The following is a 20,616-nucleotide window of genomic DNA, read 5'->3' on the forward strand; positions in this document are numbered from 1 at the left end:
CGTCGCTCAGCGCCTGCCGTCTTCCTGGTTCTGCTGTCAAACACCGACTACATTGGATAACAGATGTCCTCAGTTGACGCCCCGCATCACCCTGAGCGATTTTTATTCACCAAGACCCCAAGAAAACCTGTAAGTGGACATGTCTGTTATATCACTCGGCGGGTGTTAACATTTTTAAGCGCCTGGCAGTCGGTTTACCCCGTATGTTTTTCTTGGCAGAGCGCCAGAGAGCAGGGGACCACCTTCGACTTTTCTTGAGCTAGTGACTGTTTGACACAGGAAGACTGTGATATAACCGTCTTCTCTAACTTATAAAGACATAAAAGGCATTTTTTGTCTATTGTGGTTGCTGTTCTAACCTATAAAAATAGCCAAAAATAGCCATGTAACCCACCCTGTAGACGGGAAACCTTGCACTACCTTCACGTTAGTATCGAGTGAGAGGAGGCTCTTTGGTCTGTAAACTAACATTAAATCCACGGTGATGTCAGTTTCAATTAGCATATATATATAGGAAGATGTTTGCGGCTGCTTCGATTTAATCATTATTATTTTTTTTTTTATCAACAATGTTATCATTTAATACAAATTTGTTCACAACCGCTGTTTCGTCCTGGCTTGCTTCCTCTCTTGACTGGGTGTGTGAGGAGTTTGGCTCTGGTTATGTACACACACAAACCTGCAGCCTATTGAGTGACATTTGCCCCCAGCTCACTATAATAACCTATAATCACCTAAATAAGCTAACAAATAAATACATAATACAGATAAAGCAGAAGAAGAAGAAGAAGAAGAAGAAGAGGAAGAAGAAGAAATCAGAGTAAATGTCGTCATCACAGGAGCTCCATGTGGCTTCTCAGAGGCCAGCCCACGTTTACAACCAGACAGTCCCCCTCCATGCTGCTGATTCATGATGACTATACATAGGTCAACCGGTTCTTAAAGTAGGGTCTAGGAACCTCCAGGGGTCCTAAGGGAGGCTTCATGGGGCCCCCAGCATAATAATGAACAGCTAAATCTCTGTTGTGCCCTCTTTATTTATAGACATAGAATAGACATTTCTGTATCTCTTTAGGGCAACCAAAAGTCTACTTTAACAATAAAAATATTATAGTGCCTGACCTAATTGCCATTACATTGGGGCATCCATGGCATGAAACTTTTGGGAGGCCCTGTACCAGCTGTGTGTGTGTCATAACCCCTCAGTAACACTCATAAGTGATGTAAGAGGTATGTAAGCCTATGGTATGTCTCTGACAAATGGACTCATATAGGGTTTTGAGGGTTGATACAGTGACACATATATTTCTGTATGGAGGGTGCTTCTGCCAGTATTTGTGCAATATGTCCCACAGAGGTATTTTATTCTTGATATTCTTAGCAGGGTGGAAAAGCGTCTCAGACAATGTTTAGACCATCTTGTGACAAAAGTCTCCACATAAACCCAGAACAATGATTTTCTCTTAAGGCAGCTGAACTGAATACTTACTGAGGGCTATCACTACATTTTGATATGGTGTGATAACTAACAACTTTATTTAGGGCTCAGTGCTGATAGCTGAGACATGACAGGTCACATTGCAGTTTTAGTACCATGGAGATCAATGCTTGAAGTCTTCATAATGGGCCAGGCTACTGAATAAAATTAATTAAATTACATATTTAGACAGATTTTTGAATTAGTTAAATTCTCACATGTTAAATTTTACCCCATCAATAAGTCATTTAATGCTGTCTTGAGTCTTAAAATGTTGTTTTTCTCTTTCTCTGAAATACTTAAAAAAAAAAAAAAAAACTGAAATTCTTACGATTTTCAGCATTTCAATATTATTTAAAAAAGCCTTGTGTCTCTTTCTTGATGTTAGCTGAGTGATTTGCGGTATTTTGCCCTGTTTTAAGATACTGACACTTTCTGCGCAATGTGAATCTGCATTGTTATTAGAGTAATCTCACCTCATGGACAGAATATTTCATTTTGTTCAGAAAAAATAAGCTTTTCATTGTCATTGTGAAGTGCTGATCACAGAAAATTGACTTGGAAAAAGGAAAAAAGAAAGCATCACACACTGATGCTCCATGTGTGTTGCTCTGTATTTGAATACCGTTGCAGCTTTAAGGCCCTCTTTAGAATTTGAATAGTATCCAAATAAAGAGAAATACATGTGGAGCATGACTGTGCAACACTTTTTTCCCTTTCTAAGCAGATTTTCAGTGATCGTGTGCATCTAAATTTGGATCCCTTTCCCATGTCAGTAGCTTTTAGACATTTTTAGTTTGCTTACATGGCACAAATCAAGAATTCTGAAAGTATGTGGAAAGAAATTTGCTGTTTTTTCATAAACATGTTCATTTGGCAAGGTATTTGTTGATCTACTGCAATAGATACTAGATACTGTAATAGAAATAGAAATACACTATCATGTGTAAACTAACTCATTAGCTGTATATAACATATTTATTCATTTAATATGACTTTGCTTGTCTTGTACATATCAAGCAGAATGTCAAAAGTTTCAACAGAGGTTTGGTAATACTTCATAACGACATAAACAAAGCCTCATCCTGTTGTTAAGCCTTTGTGGTTCAGCTGAAATCATTTTGTTGTTGTTGTTGTTGTTATTGTTTAGAGGTTTAGGTTTAGGTTATGTGGTGTTTTACCAGCCTTCAGGTCATTCAAGCTGCAAATTCCTTGTGACATTGAATGCATCTTGAAAGACTTTGTAGTTGTTCTGGAGTGACAACAGTTGATTTAGGAGTGACTTTAAACCCAGTAGGGGGTAAGTGCATATTTTAAGTTATGTCTTAGCTCTATGTTGGAAGTAATAGATATGATGCAACTGGTTTATATGTTATAGCATAAATCCATCCCTTACATTCAAACAAAGCTACATTTGAACTTATGCATAGCTGCTGCATGAGACTGCAGGTTGGTGTTTGTCATGATGTTATAACCTTGTTACTGCTTAACCATGTGTTTGTGCTAAATAAGTGTAGTAACAATGTGCAGAATGTAGGAAAGTGTCCGGTCACTATTGGACTGATGAACTTTCCAGCTTCCCAACCTGTGTGGCATGTGACTCCACACACACACACACACACACACACACACACGCACACAGGCACACACACACACAGGGTTCATACCAGTAGCACAGGCACCCCTTCACTGTCTATCCTTCTCTCTCTCCATGACTTCTTCACATTAACTTTTGTCCCCTCTATCCTTCAGGCTTGGCTCTCTTTAGCCCTGCCTCCTGCTCCTCCCCTCAGGCTGCCTGCCTTCTGCATATGGTCATCTGTCAGGTCAAAGTGTTATAACATGAGTGGCTGTTAGTTTATAACGCTCAGTCCCTCACTGTACCGTGTGCTTCTGCTGCAGGACCAATGGCGTTCAGGAAGGCTTTGAAACGGACGGCGATTATAGGAGGTGGGACGGTCGCCGCGCTTTTCGGCATATCACAGCTCACTGAATACAGGAAGACACAGGTAAGATGATGGGAGATGTCACCTGTTTATTTGTATGCAAGCTGTTGAGGGTTTTATGACAGGATTAAAGGTAAAACTGTATGTATTTTCGACTTTGAGCATTTTTTTTTTATGCCAAAAGCCTCTGAAACATTGTGTAAAAGTAGACTCATCTTTGAATAGATGGAGTGGGAGGGGAGAGGGAGTGTCACCCAATTTATGAGCTGCTCACCCTCAGGGTTCCCATGGCTGCTGGTATTTCTTGAAAGTCATGGAATTTGAGAAAGTCTAATCCAAACAGGGAAAGCTTCATTTCATGAATGGGACAAGCGATGCAATATCATGGAATGTGTCAGACTTGATTTAAAAACAGTCATTAACTTGTTACTCACCAAACAGAATTTTTTTTTTTCCATTGTTCACATTATGTTCACACTCCTGAAAATAAGGCAGTGAACACATAGTAGCTTTTTTGTTCAAGGAGACTAAAACAATAATAAACCTCTGAATCGGCACTGAACGTTTACAGTTTCGGTTAATGGAAAATGTGTAATATCACATTCATACTGTATGGGCCTAGGTTGTGGAAATTGAAAAAAAAAAAAAAGACATGGAAAGTTATGTAAAAGTCAGGGAATTTTACATTTAATGGAGCAGGACACCTGTGTGGCATTTCCAGGAGGAAAACACACTAAGTACTTGTTTTTGGGCATGAAAATTGTGGAATTTAGAGGTACTGAATATCCACACTAAATATTGTCAGCGACTTGAAGCTTGAGTGTTCGTAGCAGAGAGGGGAACACCTCTCAGGGCATGTCCTGTCTAGATGAAGGAATGTGCTTCGCTGTTTAGCCCAGGCTGTTTGTCTTTTTATTGGTTTTCTACCTGCTGCTGTGCAGGTGGGTCAGATCTCTGATGCTGGGCGGAGACGTTGGTTCACTGCCAAGCATGCTGGCAAAGGATCACAGATCACCTGACTTTTGCTGTCAGGTGAAAAGCTTGTAACTCCGACTTTGAGGGATGTTCATGTTTCAGCTGCAGTCAAAGGATTAAGCGTTATTCTGGGCCACCCTCGAGGCAATGAACACCTTTCAGACAGGTTTGGTTGAATTGGAACGAGTCATGGGGGTAAAACACAAAAACATGCCTGCTTTTCCTAATTCCTGACATGTTGACATTTTGGAGATACAAGGTTTTCAACTGGCAACAGAGATTTGAAGAGTTTTGCTGTGCCAAACATCTTTACAGAGCAGACTGTCTATATTTTATATATACCTTCAAAAACAAGTGAAAAACTCAACAGCTCTCTCTAAAAACGGTGACATAGACACTTGATATATTCCCTCTGCAAGGAAGAGTTTAATTGGGAAGCCGTATGTGTCCACCTCCAATTTGTTTTTGGAGGCAGATGAATCCAGGTTTTTTGGGATGGGGTGTTGGCGGGTGAACTGTTCCTTTGAATCTGACCACCAGAGAGATAATGACATAGAGGATGTGAAATCTGCCAGTGTTGTAAACCTTTTGGTGCAAATATGATACCTGTTGTTCCTCCATTAGGTGGCTGTTATTTTATTATTAGTCTGTAGATTAGGTTTTCTCCTAGATGGTATTTTAAAAAACTTGGATTTATATCCAAGCTACATGAAATTTGGTGAACAGATCATCCTTGTTACAATACAAGGAACAACTGACAAGACTTTGGCGGTGACTTGGCTCTGGGATTTATGCCACTAGACAGTCTTTGTATTTAACTTTGTAACTTTTGAAGAGAGACACTGAATTCCAAATCCTAGAAGTATGGTTGCAGGTTCAGTTTTTTTTAATGTGTTACCCTACAGATGATTTGAAACAGTATTTTTTTTTTTTTTTTACCAATAAGTTGTTGGTATAATGTTCATATGTGTGTAATATAGACTGAAACAGAATAGAACAGAATAAAATGTTAATAATGTTAATTTACCTGCACAAATAGAGACCTAATTGTACCCAACATAGGGCCGTACAGATAGTGCCCATTCATGACATAAATTAGAAAACTGTCATTCCATTCATTGTTTAAATGATAGTTTAAGGTCTATAATACAGAGTAATACATGATACAGTACATGTAAATCTTAGGTACATCTCTATCAAAGTTTGTGCAGTTAATACGGAAAAGAGCTTTTGTTAACAAGTTACATGTTGCTGTGAACTTGTTAGAGAAATTAGTGATGATTTTCTGCTTGTGTCCATTTCTCAGTTCCATGCAGTGTTCACTTGCTACAATCACTGCAAAAAACACACACAAAAAAGTAATTTAATAGTTAACAGGAGCTTAATCCTAGAGTCTTGCGTGGTTGGTTGTCATTCAGTTTGGTTATTACTCACAATATGTTAATAAGGTCAAGTGTACATTGAAATAATCATCATGGCTTTGCAAGACAAAGAAAATAAAGGAGAGAAAGTCATTGCAGTGGGAATTTGACCCTCTCCCCACTTCTTTTTGATTTCCTAATTTGCCGAGGATGGTGTGAAGTACAAACCAGAGTCTCTTAGAGTCTGAGTGGGGTGTTAATACTCCTTAATGATGGTTGCCCTGGCAACGCATTACTTGGCTCCTGTAATTAGGACAAATTCAGTTTTTTAAGCAGTTTATGAATAAAAAAGCAAGTGAGTTGTGAAAATCAAGCATGTTCTATCTCAGTTTAGGATTCTGTTCCCTCTGCCCAGCGTGGTTTAGTTTGCAGCATACAACTCAATACAGTTTCAGGCGCATTTAATGACTGTCTGCCATCCATTTGATATATTGCACGCAGGGCAGGAAGCTTCTGTTGTTTGTCTACAGGCCCTGTTTGCAGGGAAATCCCAAAACTCAACAGCTGCTTGGAGAAAGCTTCATTTGTAGATATATTTGCATTTGCGTTTGGCTGGTAGCTCAGCTGAATATCCCTCCATTGATCCTGTTCTCAAGGCTCCAAGCAGGATCATGGATTAACATCTTGCATACAGAAATAGCCAAGCAGCCCAGCCACAGTTGAGATGGACAGACAGCTGTGTTCCTCCTGACCTCTGACCTGAGTTGGGCCTATTATTAGGCATACCATACCACTACATACATGCTTTACTTGACTCTTGTGTCCTAATGTAAACTTTGTTTTGTGTCCTGGTGCGCTAATGTCTTCTCCTTGTCAACATCCTCTCAACCAAGCATGGATTGGTAAGCAAAAAGTCGCACCTGATGAAATGGAATTGTTCTTACAATAATTTGTAATCATGCATGCCTCTAATCCTAGAAATTGCAATGCTAATGAGATAAATGTCCATCTTGTCTCCTTTAGCAAGGGCATATGTCTTGGGGAAGTTTTCACGGCAGCGGCCGATTGGTCATTAGCATGGGCTTTGCAGTGCCATTCATCGACTTAACTTGATTGCAGGGGCACGCTGGCTCTTAATTCTGTGGCGGTGTTTGTCTCAATGCATCCTCAAAAATAGACAATGATTATATCTTCTTCTTGTTTGCTGGTGCAGACGTAAATTACAAACGCCCGCCACTATTTGCAAGTCAAATGGCGCGTTGGCTTCAAACCAGCTTGATGCAATCATTTAGCTTGAACTGCTAAATAGAAAAATGAATAAATATTTCATTAGAAGTGAAATCCCATGTCCTCATGTCGAAGGGGAGCTGTGTTTTCATTTAGATGTGATTAATTTCTTTAATCCTATTGCTAATCAAACAATGAGGATAAATGGTATTCGAAGATGAAATTTGATGATTTTATGGGTTTTAGATGGATGATTGAGCTGGATTTTTCAGCAGGTAGTAACTCTTAACACATAGTAATCCTCAGCTTGACTCTCATCACATCAATATCTAATATTCTCTGGATTTTTTTGTAACACTTCACTTGAGAACTAAAGGCATCATAAGGCATGATAAGCACACTGTAGCCTTCCTTTGCACCCAGCTCAAAAACGTATACCAACTGCGCTGATAATTTCCATATCAGGTTACTCGTTTTTTCATTCTTATCTATGCCCTATATCATATTGTATAAAGAACATGTCTAAAAAATGTATGAACGACATAACAACCGAGAGTGTGTTTTTCACTTTTGCTCGGATTGGCATGATGGTGATGCCACCGTGCATTAGCTGCATAATCACAGTAATGTATTCACTCTCGGGTATTATGCTATGATATGTACGTTATATTGTATTAATTAGAACATAATAATATATTCTGTTTTATAAACAACCAAGACAAACTCCTGTGGTTGATTAATTTCTTGGACAACTGTATGGATAATAATAATAGTAATCTTGTAACGCAGTCATGCCAAATTCATAATGTATTAAAATACATGCAAGGTCATTATGCATTACTGCAGATGTAATTTAATGACCTGATTGTAAGAAATGCGCATAAGCACTTGCGTTTACAGTGTGCTTATAATGCTTCAAAATGCGCTTCATGGAAAGTGTTGCTGCATTTTAACCAAGAATTTAATATAGAATTTCATGCATCATTTAACACAGAATTTAACCTAGCATTTCCAGTAGAATTTAACCTAGTATTAAGCATCAAATTTATTAATAATGTAATGTTCTGTTGGTATAAACACATTGTAAAATTTGTCAGAGCAAATCAGGAAGTTGCTGTAAGTTTGTCTAGATTTTAGCGCACTCATGTTGTTGGTGTGTGTGCATGTATGTGTGTTAATGTGTCACATCCAGGCCCGGTTAGCACACGTGGCGGCAGAAGCAGAGCTGAAGGTTCCCTTTGCAGATGAGCTTCCCTCTCGGCAGGCCCAGCTGGCGACGCTGAAAAACACGGAAGAGTTTGACATCCTCGTTGTCGGAGGAGGGGCGACGGGGGCAGGATGTGCCTTAGACGCTGTCACACGCAGTAAGCTCACCATCAACAGGCCATATCTGCTGTCACCTGTCTCCCACTTTGGATGTTACAGCTATATCTATAAATGAGCAGGTTGAGCCATGGTTTTATGGAGGGAAATGACTAATTTATTTGGAATTTGTAGTAATTTAACACTGTACATGTGAAGTACAAAGTCCACGAGTGCCATTATACGTGGAGTCTATTAACTTGCGACACCCTTTTATGTACAAAGATTGGAGTTTGGACACAGAGCAGCTCTGGAGGCAGAAATAATCTCTTTGGTTAAGATAAAATTAAAAGGGAGGAATCAGAGATCCACAGGTTTTGGCTAAGTAAACTTAGACTGAGGCTCAGTGAAAAAGTTGAGGTAAGAGAGGAGGTAGCTTTGCTTTTGCTGCTAAAGCCAGGATAGGACAGTGCAATATTTCTGTCTATCACAATGGTCACCATGCCACATCAGGTGCTTATAATGACCTAAATTCTTGCCATGTCTTGATCAACAGACAGGCCACACTACACATTTGATCCTGACCAATCAGCACAACTCATGTTTCATTATGTAGTTATTGTAGCTATGGATCTGGGGCCCACCCACTGAAGCTAAAGTGTGTGGCTATAAGTACATAATGTTTTGAGAAGATTTGTATTTTGGTACACAAGGCAGCACATAATGCCACTGCAAAGTAACATGACATCAACCAGATTCTACAGGCTTCAGTCCATCCTACAGTATGACCTGCCCTTTCTTTCCTTTCATTATTAGCCAACAGGTAGTTTACCTGATAAGTAACTGTAACCACTCAAACAATTTTGTGGTCTCTCACATCAAAACTGCAGACTGTACACTGATTCTCTCACCTCTTCTAGACCTCAAGACTGCCCTGGTGGAGAGAAGCGATTTCTCTTCGGGCACGAGCAGCCGGAGTACCAAGCTAATTCACGGCGGAGTCCGCTACCTGCAAAAGGCCATCATGAAGCTGGATTATGAACAGGTAAGTGGATTGTTCAATATCATACAAAAAAATTAGATGGAGCAAAAAAAAAAAAAAAAAAAAGCCCTGGCATGACAAGGCACCACTGCATTTAGTTTATTCCAAAGAATGGCAGGGCCTACTCCATGTGAGTATTTCTTTCACCTACTCCTCTCACAAATGACTTCGCCCTCTTCACCATGCGTGCACACACACACTTCTCTGCCCTGTCCCCCTTGGGCCCGTTACATAGTCTACACAAGGCTTATAAAAACCCAGAGGGCAACACAGGGGCTGTCCCTCGTGCTCTTGGGTGATAAAATGTGCTGCCAAAAATTTATTACATGATGCAAACATTTGTTTCAATGTCACATGGGTTAGGTAGGGGTGATAAATGAAAATTGCTGGTAAAAAGCATCTAACAGTGAAGAAGAAGACGTGATTTCTTATGTTCCTGTGTAAAGAAATGACAATGTTGGCAGGTTTTGAAAAGAATCTTGCAGAATTAATTCATATCAAGTCTCTCTGAGTCAAAAGGCTCAAGTCTAAGTGAAGTCACGGTCATTAGTGTTCAAGTTAAAGTCAAGTCACAAGTTTTTCTTCATTTTGACTCAAGTCCAAGTCAAGATCAAGTCATGTGACACGAGTCCACACCAATGGTGAATGATCCATCAAACTCAATGGATAAAAGCTGAGGGAGTATGGTTTTACATTGATTTTTTTGGCATTTTAAGCAGAGTTTTCATTTTAAGCAGTCTTTCTCGGAACCCTTTCTCTTTTTCTTAATTTTATTTGTCTTCTTCATCTATTTGGCCTTCTTCCTCTTCCTCTTATCCCTCTTGTTCATCTTTATATTCCTCTGTTCCTCTACTTCCTAATTGTCTTGACTCTTGGTTGTTAGCTTCTTATTCTGCCTCTTATTTCCATTATAATAGTACATGATGGTGAAAGAGGCTCTCCATGAAAGAGCCAACCTGCTGGAGATTGCTCCTCATCTGTCTGCCCCTCTACCCATCATGCTTCCTGTTTACAAGTAAGTATCAAGACTCATACAAGTTAACCGTCAAAAATCCTGCTCAAACACACAATCGCAAAAATAAGCGCACATCACAGTACAAACAAGCTGCTAAGGATTTTGTATGCCTCTCGATCAAGTTAGGAAGACATAAAATAAGGAAGATGTTTCACAGTGTTCAATTTTGACGTTTGCTGATAAATTTTTGGATATATCAGCTACTGTGGCATATAGACAAGAAATTAGGTTTGATCCTTTGGTTGAAACACCGTCTAGAAGACTTAAAGGATCAATAATGTGACTTTGGTCTAATAATTACACACAGTAGACATATGAACAGCTGCTCTACTCATGAACATATTAGCCCACTTCAATATTCAGACCACTTTGACAAGGTTTAAATAGTAACCTTGGTTAATGTGTGTTTATTTCCAAGATGGTGGCAGCTGCCGTACTACTGGGCAGGTATCAAGATGTACGACGTGGTTGCTGGGACCCAGTGCCTGAAGAGCAGCTACGTCCTCAGTAAGACCAAAGCCCTTGAGCTTTTCCCGATGCTGAAGAAAGACAAGCTGGTAGGAGCCATCGTCTACTACGATGGTGAGTCCCTGCTCCATAATGCTTCACTTTACTCCAACAGAATCTGAGACACTGCCATCCTTTATATAAAATTGACAGCAAAGTGGCTTATCAAATGCAAATAAACAGAGAAGATGTTTCCCCAAACTGCCATGTGTGAGCAGTAATCAGAAGAGTACACCAGTGGTTGATTCATATTTATTTTCTACAAAAACAAGGCATTTTGCTAAGTACTTGCTGCTGACAGTATTTGTTTTTCTGTTTTGTTCTGCTTGTGTCCTCACTTAACCTACAACTTATTGCAGAGTGATGATTTCTGCTGTTTACTGCTCTTGCAACTCTGCTGAGAGTTGATGACAAGTCACCGGTTTTGAGCTGAGACACACGGCGTAGCAAGTCTTTAAAGAATTATCGCACAAAGCAACACAGCTGCATAAAATTATGGACGAAACACTGAATGTGATTCAAGAAACACCCTTGTATCCCTAGGTTTGTTTTTTCTTCATTCAGTTGAATAATGACCTTTAATTTTCTGAAAGGGACACATTTCACAAATATGAGAAAATCATCCAGCCTCAGTGTGAAAGCATTTACATTTACTGTTTTAAAAATCTGGTGTCCAGCATGTCTTTCAGGGAATCATCTTCCAGCACACGGTTTGATCTCTGGAGTCCAAGAAGATCACAATAATGACCATTTAGCACCAACAAAGTCAACAAAATAATGGAAAAATAGAGAATTTTGCAGAATAATAACTTTGCTTTGAAATGTGAAATTTGTCTGGTGCATCCTGGTCCTGAATAAATTGTAACATTGTAGAGCATGCTTAATAATGTTGCATCATGACATAAAGCCAGAAAAAAAAACACTGTAGGCTGTGTAAATAAACAATGAAACAATAATGATTACACATTTTTGTAAAAGGGCTTAGACGTAATCTTGCCCGTGGCCCTCACGTCTCCACTGGTCCCTAACAAAATGTGTTGACAGGCTGGTAGGACGCCCTCTGCCCTGTGGCGTAAAAGGTTGTGCGTTCCCTGGACGGGCACAGAGGAGAACCAACCATATGCTCAACGTCCAGCAGAGTGTGAGGAGCTTCATGCCCCGGGCTGCGTTTTCTTTCCACCGCTGAAAATAACAACTTGGTGTCTGCGGGCGATCTGTCTGCTAGGCTTCACTGACTATCTTATCGTTTGTGTCCAACCACAACAGGCTACCATTTACATGAGGCTTTTGATGTCTTTTTTTTTTTGCTAAATGAACCACAATTCAACAGGCAAAAAAGTAGATAACCCCTGTTTGATGAATATATCTATAACACTTACCAGCATGAAAATAAAAGTGGTACTTTTGAAAGGATAGAAGATAAACTAAGTCCTAGGTTGACAAAATGATGTCACTTTTATACATAGAGTTAGACAAATAATTCAGTTGTGGTAGAGGTATTTTTTGTCTTAATCTAGCTATATTGCATTTTGGAGAAGATGTCAGTCATTCAAAATTTATTTGAATTTTTGCTGCTTTTTAGTTTGTAGACATCAGATTTCAGATTTTCTGTTTTAACAAACAGTTGAGGGGTAATGCCTTGTGTTTGTTGTTGTAGTTACACTTCATTTAGCGATCCACCATGCAGAAATCCACCATAAATGTGACACCTACAGCTGCTGTCATGGAAGTAGAATTCACTATTGAAAGTTTTTGTGCTGGTTAGCTATCTTGAGCCCTTTACTTACTAAACAATAACATTTTGGAGGATGCAGTTATTTGTGCTTTATAATCAGTGCGGCATGAACATAATGTACCACTTCTTGTTTTACTGAAATATAGCCTTTTGGGCTCTCCAATCATAAAGTTTAATATCTAGCGAGATATAACTGGTTTTACTGCAGGTAGGGAAAGGCAGCAGAGCATTTCCTTGGTGCAAAATAGGCTCTGTTTGATTTCCACCCTCCCCCTCCTCCATCATCTGCTCTGAGGGGGGACAGGGCTGGGGTGGAGGAGGGGTGGGGCGTCTTTTCTCCAATTATGCCATCTGGAACAATCACGGCCGTGACATTTCGAAATCTGACCTTCTCTCCCGGCAGTGTGGAGCGCAGAGGAGTGTCGTCGTCGGTCGGACCGGCTGACTGCAGCAGCCGTGTGTCTTTCTCTGTCTCTAGCTTACCACCACCATCGCCACAACCAACAACAACAACAACAACAACAGCACCAGCAACTCTTTTATCCTGCATAAAGAAGCAGGCACACACACAGGACAGCCAAAGTGTAGCCCTCTCATGTTGAATTGGGTGGGTGGGAGGGTTAGTATTTGTTCAATAAGGCTGGAAATTCCTGGAAAATGGGGCCATGTCTATTCTGCTGTGGGTTCAACAGCCATGTCTCTTCCAGCTTACTGCTTGTTATGCACAGGAGCTGTAAACACACACAAATAGAGGCTACCTAAACAGAGCATTTTGGGTTGGGGGTTGGTTGGTGTGTGTATGGTGGAATATTCTGGATGAGGAGTAACTGGGGGATATTACAGCCTTCCTTTTTCTATGAGGAAAATCACCAATGTTCAGTATGATCTGATGTAAAGGGCAGTGCGCGTCAAACAGCGTTCACCTACACAGACAGCTTCGTCTTCGTCTTGTAATGTCCACCGCCGCCTTATCTGCTCTCCCAGCTCTCTCGCCATCAGTCAGCATTTACGTTTAAAGTAATAATCCATAACATTTTAATATAAATAAACGTCTGTTTTCCTTTCTGATCAATATGACACTAGTGATTCAACCTGTAAGCATTTCCATTTGCTGGAATGAGTGCAATGAGTGTGTACCAGCAAAGATGGAGACAAAATTTAAAAAATGAGGAACTTATTCATGCTGTTGCAATATTCCTGTGATCATAGCTTGTGTATGAGTGAGTCCTTAAGGAAAAGAAATGGAATTAGCATTGAGAGAGAAAAGATGTGAAAATTGCCATCCTTGGAGCTGCAAGGTTTTCACATGTCAGTGGTGTTTTTTTTTCATCCAATAGTCGTCTGCTTCTGCTGTGAACCGGTCCAGCAGACATTTCGATCTTGATAGGTATTGATACATTAAGTTGTTTCAACGTGCAGTGTGTCAGTACAGTTTAGGTTGTAGTCGTCCATATATGGTCTTTGCATCATTTAGTGAAATTGGGACTTAGATGTTGTTATTATCAGTTCAAAAGAGTTTCCAATAGTGTTTCAGTATGAATTTTATGTAGGGAGATATTAAATGTTTTTGTGGTTGTTTGGGTTGAACACTTCCTGTATGTCACCATCTGTCAAAAAATTACTGGCTTGCATTTGTCAGTTGCCCTTACTGTTGGTGGTCTAGGAACTGAATCTTATTCTACTCCTGTTGACATTATAAGTCTCTCTAGATAAGAAGTTCAGCTGACTGTCATAAATGCAAATTTCCAAACTGTAAACATCTTCCTCTATGCCTCTTCTTCCTCTTCTGACTACATCCTGTCGTTGTTGTTGTTCTTTTCTTTCAGGGCAGCACAACGACGCCCGTATGAACCTCGCTATTGCCCTCAGCGCTGCCCGCCATGGCACCGCCACCGCCAACTACACCGAGGTAGTTCACCTGCTGAAAAAGAGCGACCCGGAGACCGGCAAGGAGAAGGTGTGCGGTGCCCACTGCAGGGACGTCCTCACAGGTGAGGCATCCTGTTTCCAGGCTGGCCTTTCTGGTGGTTCTCAGAGTTCCTCAAGGGGGTTCCACAAGGTCCCCAACAAAATCAGGAACTGTTTGATGTCACTGCGATTTCATTCACTTGAAATAATACCAATTATAGTGAGTGACTTGTAGTCCAAAATCCAAACCACTACAGGAACATCCAAGTCATACAGGGACATCTTAAATGCTGCGATATTTCAATTCCAAAGTGCAAATCAGCTATCGGTTGACCAGAGCTTCGCCTTTACTTTCCAGTGTGAAATGTAAATATAACTATTGTTGATTTAAATGACTTTGTAAAATTTGTACTGTCATAAATAATGGAAAAGTCAGAGTTTAGGTTTCAGTTTTGGTGTAAAGTTTTACGTCAAGGTGGGTTCTCACTTTCATGTTGGTGTTCTGTTACATTACAAACGGCGCCTTTCACACCAAAAACTTGAATGCATCATAGGCCCTCTTTAACAGGTTCTTCTTATGGTTTTTGTTACATTATTTTTGTTATATTATGTTCAGATGAGTGAGTTACTGATGAGTGATGATGAGTTACTACAGGCTTTTTTAACCACATGAATCCTGTCACAATTCCTTTTTCCGTCCCTCACGCACTGCATACTGTGTCAATTAAAAACTCGGGTCGGAAAAAATACTAAAAGAAGCGGAGTGCCCATTTTCTGGAGTAGCCCTGATATTTTGACCTTTTCGGGTTTTTTTTCCCTCTTTTTTTGTAATCTCACAGGAGAGGAATTTGATGTGAGGGCCAAGTGTGTGATCAACGCCACCGGCCCGTTCACGGACTCGCTGAGGAAGATGGACAACCAGAAAACCAGCAATATCTGCCAGCCCAGTGCCGGCGTTCACATCGTCATCCCTGGTTACTACAGGTGTGAAAAAACATCCTGATTTCATCACATCGCCAAATTTAATAACATTTTCTATAAAAATGATAAAGATCTGCTTGATTTTAATTAAGATTCTTATTGTCATGACTCTTACAGCTGACTCTTAACATGTTGGCAGCTCCTAATTCTGGTCTTTCATTTTATTTAAATTGCAAATAATGATCATAAGTGTCAGTCAATAGAAACAAACAGATTCAGTTTAGTTTTATCTTTGCTTGTCATCTTACTTTGTATTTATTTATTTTGTTTTACTTTTATTTTTCAAGGTGATATGTTTTTGTTTTTTTTTACTTCCCCTTGTTTTTTTTTTTTTATTTATTTATTTTTTTTTATATCTCAGCTATGCAACATTGTCCATTTCACCTCTTTTCCACATTCCCTCTTTGTCCTGTGTTTTCTCATTTATATGTACAAATAAGTAAACCAAGCTGAATAAACTATTCTCTGACCTATCCCTACATGTATAGGGACAATCTACTCTGCTTTAGGTACAGCAGAGCAAAAGGGTGGTTTTGTTGAAGTCGGGGTTTTAAAGTTCAGCGGAGCTTATTGAGCAAAACCCGAGGGAGCGAAAGCCCTTTGAACAGCGGCGGAAATGCCAACCACCTAATTCTCTTCCTCTCTCTCTCGTCTTCCTCCTCCCCCAATCTGCCCCCCTCTTCCCCACCCTATTTGTGGTTTTCATTTGTCCATATTTTCTCCCCTGCTCTTCCTCTCCCTTTTCTCCTCTTCCTCCTCGACTCCTAACTTTCATCTGTTCATCTCTCCTTGACTCTTCCTCACTCCGTTCAGTCCTGCTTTTTTCATCATCCTTTTACTCCCACTCATCTAATACTAATATCCTCCTGCACTCGCTGCTGCTTCCCATCATTTCCTCCAGGCATCCCCCTCTTAGACAAATTAGATTAGATCAATTACAGTGAGATTATTTAATTCAGAGGAAAATGCAATTGTCACAGCAGCAACAACCTTGACACTGGAATAATAATAGTAATGACTTAAGTAGCAATTCATTGACCTGCTGCTCTATTGCCCACTGCTTCTTCTCTTGCTGCTTTTAACACAACTACAGCTACTGTTACTACTACTACTACTGCTACTACTACTAATACTAGCATCACTGCTGCCACTGCTACGACTACTATTGCTGCAGGTTAGGACAAGGCGATGTGGTTGAAATCAATATAATGATAGATTTTTTTACATAGATATATATGCTGATTTGAAGATGTGATGTATACAAATGTTTAGCCCATTGACCTTAATGGTAATATTGGGAGTGATGTCAAACATAATTCTACAATTTTCATATAGTTATCCTTATGCCAGATTTTGACTTCAGACTTTGTCACACTGTCACCATATCATCATGCTGTGATTATACTGAAATTATACTACATTGTAGTTGTTGTTGTTGTTCAAAATATAGCTTTGCAAGCTACCAGTTACTTAACACTGGAAGAAGTTGAACTACAAACTAACACTACTTTGGAAAGTAGTTCAAGCTGCTTTATTAAAAATGATCAAACAGACAATTTAATGCAAAATTATTGCAAAATATCATTGCAAAAAATTAAAACACATGCCAGTGAAAAATGCCATTCAGTTAAGTTGGATTTTGTTGGGCCCATTTGTCCACTTAAACACATAAAAAAACAATACTCATTGGAAGGTGGAAGGGGGGTAGCGTGAATTATTGTGAAGAAGTATTCGTTTTTTGTTTTAAAAAAAAAAAAAAAAAAAAAAAAAACATTCCTGTATTTGTTTTTATGGTCCAAAATGGTTTGTAGTTTCAGTTGAACTCTAGTGGAACTACAGCAAAAAATGGCAGAAATGTAAGTCAACTACTTGACTCCCCATTCAAATATTGAAATATTGTTACTATTACTACTGCCACCACTACTAGTACTACCGCTAGTGCTACTTATGCCATCACCTGTACTGCTAATACTAATAAATGCTAAATGCTCTCGTTCCTCTGTCCCTCAGTCCTGACAACATGGGTCTCCTGGATCCAGCCACCAGTGACGGGCGAGTCATCTTCTTCTTGCCCTGGGAGAAAATGACCATTGCCGGGACGACTGACACACCCACCAGCGTGACCGCCCACCCCATCCCAAAGGAGGAGGACATTAACTTCATCCTGACGGAGGTCCGCAACTACCTCAGCCCAGACGTCGAAGGTACATGAGCCAAATCTTGTCCATTTTAGGTTCCTACAGTGTGATTGTTCAGTAGGAGATAAGGGACACATGATAAAAAAAGAAGTAAGGTATATGCAGTAATTGAAACATTAGATATGAGATATATGAATTGAACATGTATTAAATATGTGCCATGTTCACAATAATTGCTGATTGGCAACATCCTGTTCTGATATAACGTGTGTGTGTGTGTGTGTGTGTGTGTGTGTTGTCTGCATGGCATCCTCAGTGCGACGAGGAGACGTGTTGGCAGCGTGGAGCGGCATCCGGCCGCTGGTGACTGACCCCAACTCCAAAGACACGCAGTCCATCTGCAGGAACCACATCGTCAACATCAGTGAGAGTGGAATGGTCACCATCGCAGGTCAGTGGCCAGATCATGTACTGCACCAGAGCTGTGATGCTTTTCCATTATTACTGGTCATAAAAAACATGTGTGTGTGTCCAGGTGGGAAGTGGACTACCTACCGGTCCATGGCTGAAGAGACGATCGATGCAGCCATCAAAGCTCACGGCCTCACAGCTCAGCCCTCTAAGACTGTGGGTCTGATGCTGGAGGGGGCCAAGGACTGGACCCCCACCCTCTACATCCGCCTGGTGCAGGACTACGGCCTTGAGAACGAGGTGGGACACATTTGCTTATAATAAGCTCAATTTAATGGAAGCTTTCATACAGAGAGCCCCATACAGATTGGAGTTTTAGCTATACAAACACTGATGTTGGCAGTTTACCTTGAGTTTCTGGCATCAGTTTTTGTTGGAGTGTGAATTTGATTTTAAGATGAGTAATAAAGACAATGTTAATAGCAGCTAGAAGTTTAGGAGTTTAATTGGAAGTTTAATTGCTAGATTGTTCCTTTATGATTAATATTTCTGCAAAATGGGTCTAGAATTAGTCTAGACATAAGTCCTTGCATCTTTAATTTTAGTTGTTGAGAAAGAACTCACACACTACTGAGGAAAAAAAAAAAGTAATCAAAAAGAGGCCAACTAATACAGAAATTCAGAGAAAATTTTTATTTACGTGGTCTCAAGGAGAACTGATGATGAAAAGTTTAATGAAAAGTTTTCTGGCACAATATTAATATTTTGGGGGGGAATTAGTTGGCCTCGTTTTGATTTTTTCCCCTTGTGTTGTGTGAGTTATTTCTAGTCCTCTTCATCTTACTCCTTTAAATCTACCCAGATAAGGCCGTGAACGTTAATTTGGACATGTAAGAACAGAGCAGACATCCATACTCACTGGGTCTACATTTGGTTTTTTACCCACTTGACAACAGAAATAAACCATTAAACAACAAAACAGCACCAGAAACTCAAGATATAACACCAATTCTTGCTTTTAGAACAGTGCTTAAGTGTTTTATTGTGGATATTTCCTCTAAACCCCCGTGAGCGGAGCCAAAGACCCACAGTTTCTTGGCGAAAGCTCAATGAAGAAGAGGAACGAGAGGATAAAGCGTATGAAGTGCAGCACTGTTGTTACTTGCTATTGTTTGTTCAACATAAACTCCAGTCTATTTACTTTACAGACCGTGTACATTTTTAGCATGGCCAGGCCTAAAGGGAAATTGAACCCCTAACTATGGCGCTGTTTGCACCAGGCTCTTCTAGTTAACCTATGCAGGAGCAGTCGCGCACACACATTCCTGCACAAACACACACATAAAAGCATCCTGACACAAACACATTCACTAGCCCCTAACTAGGCAGCAGTGGAGCCGACATTAAGGCCAGGCTGTACTGTAACAACGTTGACATTTCTACTACACAAAGGACTGGACATACTTTGAAATGTGCTGCATGCTGTAGACTTCAGCAGTGGCATTACAGTAAGTAAGGGCACATTGATTTACATCAAGCTACAACTCCTCTTACACACTGTCTTCCCAATAATTAACCGTGAGTTTTCATTAAATTGAATAGAGGCCTGTTTGAGAAGGGAAACACGCTCCTCCACCAAGTGGCTACAGTATGCTTACTCCTCATTAGAGGCTTTCTGCAGCAGCTCTGGTGTTCTCCAGAATATTCGTAAAAGGTCACTGTTGATATTTGGACAGCATTTGCCCTTTCACATGATAGGCAAGCCAGCGATCTGAATAGTAAATAGCCCTTTTGTTTTCTCTAAATATATGACACCTTATCGACTAAACGGTAGCTAACGCTTATCGTTTAACTCCAAAGAGATGGAATCAATCATCTGAATACCAGCTGCTGCCATTATAATCAGCGTTGTTTAATGTGTTTCTAGCATTTTACCAACGCCACTATTTTGATTTTTGTAGTATGATGCAGGTGAAAGTAAATGTCCGCATGATCGAACCAGCATTTAAGGATGACTAATCATGACTTGTTACCATCCTCATGTTAGTTTAGTAACAGCCTGTTTGTGGTCTTTTATTGAAGGAGTAGTCTTTATGTTTCATGAGGAATGTGCTGTATGTTTTCTACTGTTGATGGTACATTGGTTTGTGTGCTGCCTATTTTCTTCAGTCTCAAGATCTTGCTTAGCTCTTTTAACTTGTTAGGTATTTATCATGTTTTGGCTTCAATTAATCAAAAACAAGATAAATGGACAGTGATATTGCTCTACTGGTGTAATATCTTGCATTTTTGTCACTTCAATTTACAGGTAGCCCAACATCTGGCATCGACATATGGAGGAAAGGCGTTTGAAGTGGCCAAGATAGCTCATGTGACTGGGAAGAGATGGCCGATAGTAGGGAAGAGACTGGTGTCCGAGTTCCCCTACATTGAGAGTGAGGTAAAGTATGATAGTCTGGAAAAAAAAAAAAAAACTCAATCTATTCATTAGTGAATCTTCAGAACTTATTTTTATCCAATCAAGTGAAACAGTCTGCTGGTGGTGTTAAGATTTTCTTGGTCCCAGTGTAACTTTACTTTCACTTTCCACA

General features: G+C 40.0%; 1 protein-coding gene across 1 annotated transcript in view; it reads left to right on the top strand.

The window, feature by feature from the left end:
* The first annotated feature begins 41 nt into the window (after positions 1-41).
* gpd2 (glycerol-3-phosphate dehydrogenase 2 (mitochondrial)) overlaps positions 42-20,616 on the top strand; it is a 30,565-nt gene continuing 9,990 nt past the window's right edge. The window contains 12 exon segments of the mRNA XM_030072865.1: positions 42-129; positions 3,380-3,486; positions 8,179-8,350; positions 9,209-9,333; positions 10,248-10,345; positions 10,764-10,927; positions 14,414-14,578; positions 15,335-15,479; positions 17,487-17,680; positions 17,931-18,065; positions 18,150-18,325; positions 20,334-20,465. Of these exon segments, the coding sequence (XP_029928725.1) occupies positions 3,385-3,486; positions 8,179-8,350; positions 9,209-9,333; positions 10,248-10,345; positions 10,764-10,927; positions 14,414-14,578; positions 15,335-15,479; positions 17,487-17,680; positions 17,931-18,065; positions 18,150-18,325; positions 20,334-20,465 (1,608 nt within the window). The 5' untranslated portion in view covers positions 42-129; positions 3,380-3,384.

The sequence above is a fragment of the Myripristis murdjan genome, chromosome 2 (assembly GCF_902150065.1).
Source record: "Myripristis murdjan chromosome 2, fMyrMur1.1, whole genome shotgun sequence".
NCBI classification, from domain to species: Eukaryota; Metazoa; Chordata; class Actinopteri; order Holocentriformes; family Holocentridae; genus Myripristis; species Myripristis murdjan.